An 8872-nucleotide genomic window follows, 5' to 3' on the forward strand; every position below is an offset into this window, starting at 1 on the left:
TACATCGACGCATTCATCATCAGGTCTAAAACACAGGACCATTTAGGACGTTATATGCCACATACGATAGACCAATTCTGGAGTATGCAGCTCCAGGTGGAGCCCGTATCTAGTCAAGCATAACACTAAATTTTAGAAGGTTGAAAGGTATGCCACCAGACGGGTACTCGAGCTGAGGGGTATGAACTTCGAGGAGAGACTACAGGAACTAAACCTCATGTCACTGGAAGAGGTGTTGGGGGAGACATGATCACCATATACAAAATTCTCAGGAATTGATAGGGTAGATAAAGACAGTTTATTCCACACATGCGGTAATCGCTCAAGGGGGCCACAAGTGGAAACTGAGTACCCAAATGAGCCATAGAGACATTAGAGGAAACTTTTTCATTGTCAGAGAAGTTAAATGAAATGCATTAGGCAGGGATGTGGTGGAGGCAGACTACATACACAGTTTCAAATGTAGATATAATAGAGCCTAATAGGATCAGGAATCTGTACACCGGCTGATTAACAGTTGAGAGGCGCGACCAAAGAACTGGAGCTCAACCCCCATAAGCAAAGCTAGGCGAGTACATGAAAATCGTAAATTAAAATTAACGTTGAGAACAAGAAACTTAATGGGCTACTTACTACATGATAAGAGAAAGAAATCACACTAATTATACAAATAATAAAAATAAAAACTCAACTTACATGACCAAACAAAATAGGATTCGACAAATGTTTAACAAAGGCATCAAATACTAATTCGGAATTAAAATTGTATACCAAGTAATTCAAAAGTCTTATACAAGCACAAAAGAATTAAAGTCAATTACAGATTACTGATTATACTAGTTACAAAAAACAAAAATATTACACAATAATAAACACCAAATATTATTCCCAGTACATGAATTAAGTAGAAATAATTATAAAAAAAGATGACACTGAAAATGAGGTCAATAAACTCGAACAAAAGGGGGGACTAAAAGAAACTAAGTTCACCAGCAGCAAAAGTAAGGTAATCCTAAACCTACATAAAATTGACATAGTATTCAACTGTACAGCTGCAATATTATTATTCAACAGAGGCTGCAGCTTTCTGACATTTAAAGATTCCATTACACGCAAGTGAAACTTACCATTCATATATGTATCCAAGTTTTTAAAGTCGGACTTATGCAAAGAATGATTCGACTCCTAACAATTATTACTAATATCTGAGAATGATGGCTTAGATCGTAAGCCAGTCCACAAAAGTTATCCCTATGTACTCCAGTATCATAATTTTTTTATAGTTCCGAGTGGAAACTCCCAACATATCCCGCGTTAAAGCTGGAACATTTATACATATACATGATCCTGACATACAAATGAATGGGCACCTTATCATTTAATTCAAAACAAGATCCTATAGCACTGATGGAAATTAACCTAAAGTCCACTTTAGGATAATAATGTGGCCAAAAAAATGTCCTCAGACGACTTTTTATGGAGTAACGGATAAAGCCATAAAAGGGGTAACTTTATGTAGTTAAGATACTTTATACCGTAGTAATTCAATGTAAGTTTCTTGTACTGTGATTTAATTTTAATTCATGACTTTTCTGTATTTAGATCTGATGATTAAAACGATGTATTCGAATCGTTATGTAGATTTTAATTAAAAGTAAAGATGTTTGTCATATCAATCGCTTTCCTTTTGATTAAATATATATATATATATATATATATATATATATATATATATATATATATATATATATATATATATGTATATATATATATATATAATGTAATTAAATTAAAAATTTATTTAAATATATTTTTTATATTCATGCATACATATATCAAGAGTAGCCACATTCAAAATAAATTGATATTTCAATTTATATAAATAGTTTTCGGCTGATTTATTTTTTTGGGGGGGAAGTGAGCACTGAACCAGTTTCCAGTAGCACGAACTCTCACGGTAGACGCCCGTACTATCTACTGATGTTGTCGTACTTCCAACTCCCATGGTCGTACCGTGAATATCATGGTCGTACTTCCAACTTCCGAAACCTCCCTACACCGCCTTCCAGATTGCAAGTAGGAGAGTCTACTGCTGATAGGTCCGCTCTTGGAGACATGTTTATGGCAATATCTAACCAGTAACAGACCCACACACACACACACATGTACACATACTCACTCAAAAACTGCACCTACGAACTCGCACGCGCGCACAAACACACACACACACACACACACACACACACACACACACACACACACACACACACACACACACACACACACACACACACACACACAGGCACCCTCACACCTATAAGCACGAGCGCGCACGCACTTGCGTCAGGACTCAGAAATTTCCACAGCCTCTTCTGCCAAAATATATATATATATAGGTCTACTTATCCTGTACATTGGCTTGTCCTCCAGTTTAGAAGGTCGAAAAATATGATTGCACATGAAAATAGATTGCAACAATAAAAGCAAGATTTAAAAAAAATGCTGGCCCATTAATGATTTACATGAAGTACTTTTTTACAGTATAAATTTTAATTTTTTTTTACAATATTTATAAACCTATCATTCCAAAGGTTTTCTATTTTCAGGGAGTTGATGCTCGCACACAATTGATGAAAATGTTTTCATGATGTGGTTTCAACCTAAGTCTGTACAATCATCAATCAAATATCTTTATGAAAAGAGCACATAGACTGACAATCTCAAAGTTTAAAAATAAATGGAAGTCTAATATGTAGTTTTCTTCATATGGAGTAAATGCAACTCCCTAAATACCAGCAACCACCCCATAATAAAAACAAGTTGCCGCTCAAAATTCCCTGGTGATAAGACCCTCAAAAGCAGCTAAGAAACTGCATCAGCCACAGAGCGGGCACTCAAGTTGAAACTCAAGATCTGCTCATCTCACTTCACATACTCAAGAAGAGGTTCATAATGCTGAGAACGATTAGAGTATTATCAATGTGGCTCTTGAGCATTATGCCATTGGTTTTTTTTGGGGAAATTTTTTCACATTACCTTAAATTTTTCTCCTGGGAAATCGGTTTTCTCCTGATGATGGCAGCTGCAATGTTGCCATGACCATAGACGCAGTTACCACAGCAGAAAACGATCGAGGAAGAGCATTTGGAAATATTTGTGAACAGTGGCGTTGTGTGGGGCCAGTAATGGAATCACACCGACCCAAGTCTGGCAACGTTTCTTGGTAACGTTTATAGCAGCAACGTTTCTGGCAACGGGTCTTCGATATTTGACACGTTTTAAATGACGTCTTATTTACTGAAGTACTGAAGGAATAAACTCCATCAGATACTTGAGTAATATGGAACCCATTCAGTCTCCCATGTCAGAGGAAATGGACTGGTAAGGGAGACTTTAAAAGCCTAGAGTTTTGATAAAAATAAAATATCATATATTTAATCCTTTTCTACTTTTATATTTAAACCACTCTAGTTTCTTGTTTCTATTCTTTCTATATATTTTTTCAAGTATTTTCTGTTAAGATCCACGATAAAAATTATCTGGCCACTGAAACACAGGACAATCACTGTTTCAAGACGACCAAGACGCGTGTCCAAGTTCACCATCTTTTCTAACACACAATGAAGAATAAAAATCCCATATCAAAACTCCAACGTTAGCCAATAACACGCAGAAAATATCCTTTTAGCTTCGAGCGAACAGAAACGTGGGGCAGACGTCTTCACTAACCGAATAAATAGACCCACTCTAAGTAAAAAAAAAATTAAAAAATTAAAAAATAAAAATATTAAAATACTACACTACATGGCAATATTGAGATGTGGAGAAGCCTCCAGGAGGTAAAAAATGCTTCCCTCTCGTGGCCTAGTCTAAGGAAAGTGTGTTCAGAGAAAGCTCTCCTGCTGGTTGGTGAGGCCCTCCGCCCTCACGTAGAGGCGTGGGTGGGTCCTCACACTAGGGGAGAGGTTGTCTGAGCTCTCGCATGGGAGGTAGTCGAGGTGGAGGGCGGTGGGGGAGACGGAGTTGGGTGTGGGGCTCATTTTCTCGTCCGCAGGTCGGGCTGACGGCGACAGCAGCTGTGGGAGTAAATAATAACAGCTGCGATAATACATAGCAGCAGTTTTGAGAGTTTAAAACAACAGCTGCGAGGAAGGATCACAACAACTATGAGAGATCGTAACAGAAGCTGTTAGAGATCAAAACAATAGATGTAAGAATTCACAACAGCAATGTGAGATTACAATATCAGTTGTGATAGATCATATCAACAGTTGTGATAGATTATATGAACAGCTGCGAGATATCACAACAGCATTTGTGAGAACAAGAAACAGCAGTATGGAAAACTAAGCAGACTGTAAAATTTAATCAAGTTTTATAGGGCTCATACTAAAAGAAAAGTATGAATATGTATCATTTAATGGCTTTTGAGGCATACATACACGTAAATATGTATTATACCTTTATTCACGAAAATTAGCAAAACCAAAATTCTAAACCATTCGCCTAGTTTTTCATATGGAAAATGATATTGGAAATTATCATAAGAATGTGAATACTACAGTTTTTGAAGCTATTTAATAAGCATAACATTCAATTCAAGAAATGCTAAACAGAAAAAATATACATAAACATTTAAACCACAACCATTAAAACTCTCTCCAGTTCTGAAACGACAATACATCTATACCACCCAATGCTACTTCACAACAACTACCAATAATCAACTCCAATAACTTTAAACCCCCACCTCACTCATATTCATATAATACTAGCATATATAATGCAATATATACCAGTACATCTACTACAACAACCATTATCTCCCCTACCATTACCCCCCATGCACCACCACTACCTAAACTACCAGTCCCATCATCACTCCACGTCACACCATCACTCAAACCACTAGTACAACTATCACGTTCACCACTACTCATAATCCTCACTACTACAACCATTAAAAACAGCGCCCATTCCACTACCACCACCAACATCACTCAATACCACTGACACAACCACACGACCATCCCTACCAACTTTGTTAATTCTAACCCCAGCACCTCAGTCCTACCCCCCACTCCATCCCACAGTTACCACACAACCAAACCCCACATTACAATCAACAATTAACTCCACATAAACTCTAATTATACCAAAATCACCCCACCACAACCATACAATCACAAACACCATCACCACCACAACCACCAGCACGATAAAACTACCAAACAACTACCACCACCACGACACAGCCACAACCACAGACACACAATCACAGGGATGTAACCACCACACAACCAGTAACGCTCCCCCCACAACCACAACTACAACCACCACACAACCAATAACGCTCCTCCCACCACAACAACCACCACCACACAACCAGTAACGCTCCCCCCACAACCACAACTACAACCATCACACAACCAGTAACGCCCCTCCCACCACAACCACCACCACACAACCAGTAACGCCCCTCCCACCACAACCACAACCACCACACAACCAATAACGCTCCCCTCCCACCACAACCACAACCACAACCACCACACACTCACCGCCTGCGTGACCTCCGTCGACCGGTAAGCACCAGCCGCCCCCACACGACTCTCCCCTTCAAGAAGATCCGGATGATCCAATCCGGTTGAGTCGCTAGCGTCCCCAGGCGGTAGACGGGTAGTCTCTGTGGGCGTGCAGGCTCGCGGGCGTGTACGAGAGCGTAACGTGATGAGTATAGCGCCCACGGCAAGTAGAAGCACTACACTTAACACACCCAACACCATCCCCAGTAGGGCCGAGTCTCCTACTTCTTCCTCTTCTCCTGGGAAAAGAAACGATGGGAAAAATCAGAACAAAAATCTATATTTTTGAGGAATTTGACGGTTATTAGGTCAGAAAAGTTATCTATGTTAGTGCAAAAGTAAGTAAATCTATTAATTAATCTTCAGTTAAGCAAATCATATAACTATATTGAATTTACATAAACAAATATGCATTACAATATTACAGTGCAACCATCCGGTCTTCACCAATATACTCATCCAATATTAACGTTATTTCAACTAGCGTTATTCCCACCAGATTAACCCCTCCTATACTACCCGTAATTGGTTTACGAAGGGGGGGGGGGGGGGGAAGTAGTCTATTTCATAGTCTACTTCCACTTGTCTTGCACACATTAGTTTACTTCCACCAGTATTTCTACCAGGACACTTTCACTGACATACTTCCACTACGCTACTCTTAATAAGCTAATCACTCCTGGGTACTATGTATAGAAATGTATAACAATCTTCGTATACAGCTATATAACGCACGTACACGCAGCTATACAACCTTTATGCACTACGCATCCCTAGTACACAGTTAGGCAACGCTATTATACATATAGACAACCGTTATAAATAATATACAATCCAAATACACCAACAACATCACAATGAAACATTCATATTAGTGTATTTTTATACATCCTCCTAGACACTATACATCAATCTGCACCACTTTGCAACATCTGAACATCATTAGACTACCCTCTACACCATTACGTACAATCACATACAATATAACACCCCCAAAAAAACACTACGCAACCCCGAACCTCACTACACAATTTCCTACATCCACACTACATCCCGAAAGCGCGTCACACCCCCCCTCTACCCCTCCTCAATACACAATCAGAGGGGAAACTGACGCATCCTGTTTTCCGCCGTCCTGAGGGTAAAGGCTTCCAGTGTCACGTTAGAGGAACGACCATGGCTGTTGTAGCGGACCAGAGAGATTATATAGTCCAGCCCGGGCGTCAGACCGCTGACAGAGAATTTTCCTCGCTCACCTGTAACACAGAAGGACATTGGTGACATAGAGACACTTCGTAACACGAAGTGAGATATTTCTGAGGGATATTTGTATCAAGTAAACTCTACATGTACTTCTAACCTGTTATGCTGTACATATATATCGCATTTAGGCACATAACGCTTGCACACATTTGCGACCGAGTGATACTTGTTGTACAGAAATCTACAGCACAGAAAGATACTTGTGACTTAGACACCTGTTACACAGACACTTAAAACAGAGATACATCCGTAACACATGACAATACACTTACTTGAGAGAAACCTGCAACTCAAATACACTTGCGACATGGAGAGATATTTGTGAACCTATGGTTGTTGCAGAGAGAGAGAGAGAGAGAGAGAGAGAGAGAGAGAGAGAGAGAGAGAGAGAGAGAGAGAGAGAGAGAGAGAGAGAGAGAGAGAGAGAGAGAGAGACAGAGAGAGAGACAGACAGAGAGACAGACAGACAGACAGACATACAGACAGACAGACATACAGACCGACAGACAGACAGACAGACAGACCGACAGACAGACAGACAGACAGACAGACAGAGACAGAGAAAGAGACGAAACACAATCACCCCAGCGCGTTAGTCACTTAAAACAAATACCGCAACTCAAAGAAACACGCACAAAAAAAAAAACTCACTACGTTTGCACCGGAACACAACAACATCTCTCAGAATCCCCCAACTATTACTCCCAATGATCCGACCATTACTCACATACGCATTCCTCTAATACTCTCAAAGTCCCTTTTACCGAGTACTGAAGATCGCCTCACCCGTGACGTTATGAACCACGGCGTGAGTGAGTCGCTCCTGCACCGTCAGGAGGTACCGAGGCTTGTCCTTATCCTGCAGTAGTTCCGCCGGGTTGCTGGGCGTTGGGAGGTCATCGTCTCCTGGGGAGGAGTAGTCGTAGTCTTCACCTTGGCGGCGGTCCGGAGGCTGGTGGTGGGGACCCAGAGAGCCTCCCAGGTCACCGCACTTCACCTCCACACTCTCCCACGTCTGGTTGCTGACGGTGCAGTTTAGAGGTGGGGATGGTACTCCTGTTAGAAGGGAAGGGAAGCATGAGATTCCACGTGTGTGTGTGTGTGTGTGTGTGTGTGTGTGTGTGTGTGTGTGTGTGTGTGTGTGTGTGTGTTGGTGTGTATGTGTGGGGGCGTATGTGTGTGTGTATATGTTTAAATGCGTGAGGTTGTGCGTGTGTATTCACCTCGTTGTGCTTGCGAGGGGTTGAGCCCTGCTCTTTCGGACCGCCTTTAAACTGTAAATCAATCAACTGTTTCTAACTACTAACTAATATTTTTACACACACACACACACACACACACACACACACACACACACACACACACACACACACACACACACACACACACACACACACACACACACACACACACGCGCGTCCCAGGAAGCAGTCCGTAACAGCTGTCTAACTCCTGGGTACCTATTTACTGCTAGGTAACAGGGTAACACTTCTATGTCTCATCTATCCCACTTACTGAAAGCTCTAAGACTTAAAAAGTTTTTTTTGACTTCTCCTGATTCATATGAGTCTCTAGTTTGCATCTGTGACCCTTCGTTCTGCTGTTTCTAGCGTCGAACAATGTTGATTTGTCTATCTTGTTGACCAGACAACACACTAGAAGTTGAAGGGACGACGACGTTTCGGTCCGTCCTGGACCATTCTCATGTCGATTGAGAATGGACTTGTCTACCTTGGAGGGGAATTATTGCATGAGAATATAGAGGTAAGTGGACGAACATCTGCCCAAGTGGGGGTCTGAGGAAAGAGGTCAATTTTCAAAATGTCTTTTGAAAATTGACATTTTTTTCAAAATATGTAAATTATATATATTTTGTTTACCCTATGTGCGTTGCAAAGGAGTATTGATAGTTTGCTCCCTCCCCCACGCATACACTGCTCCTGTCAGACTCCTGTGGTCTTTCGCCACATAAAATCCTTCCTTTCAGCTTAACTTTTGCGCTTCAGAAAATATCACGAAGCAGC

At 40.8% G+C, this 8872-nt stretch overlaps 1 protein-coding gene across 1 annotated transcript in view; it reads right to left on the minus strand.

The window, feature by feature from the left end:
- Positions 1 to 1831: 1831 nt before the first annotated feature.
- Positions 1832 to 8872, minus strand: part of LOC123766205 (neural cell adhesion molecule 1) — a 163559-nt gene continuing 156518 nt past the window's right edge. The window contains exons 12-15 of the mRNA XM_069321195.1: positions 7635 to 7904; positions 6701 to 6841; positions 5562 to 5824; positions 1832 to 4076 (exon numbers count right to left, since the gene is read on the minus strand). Of these exons, the coding sequence (XP_069177296.1) occupies positions 3885 to 4076; positions 5562 to 5824; positions 6701 to 6841; positions 7635 to 7904 (866 nt within the window). The 3' untranslated portion in view covers positions 1832 to 3884. The remainder of the gene's footprint in view (positions 4077 to 5561; positions 5825 to 6700; positions 6842 to 7634; positions 7905 to 8872) is intronic.

This window comes from Procambarus clarkii, chromosome 9, assembly GCF_040958095.1.
Source record: "Procambarus clarkii isolate CNS0578487 chromosome 9, FALCON_Pclarkii_2.0, whole genome shotgun sequence".
Classification (NCBI taxonomy): domain Eukaryota; kingdom Metazoa; phylum Arthropoda; class Malacostraca; order Decapoda; family Cambaridae; genus Procambarus; species Procambarus clarkii.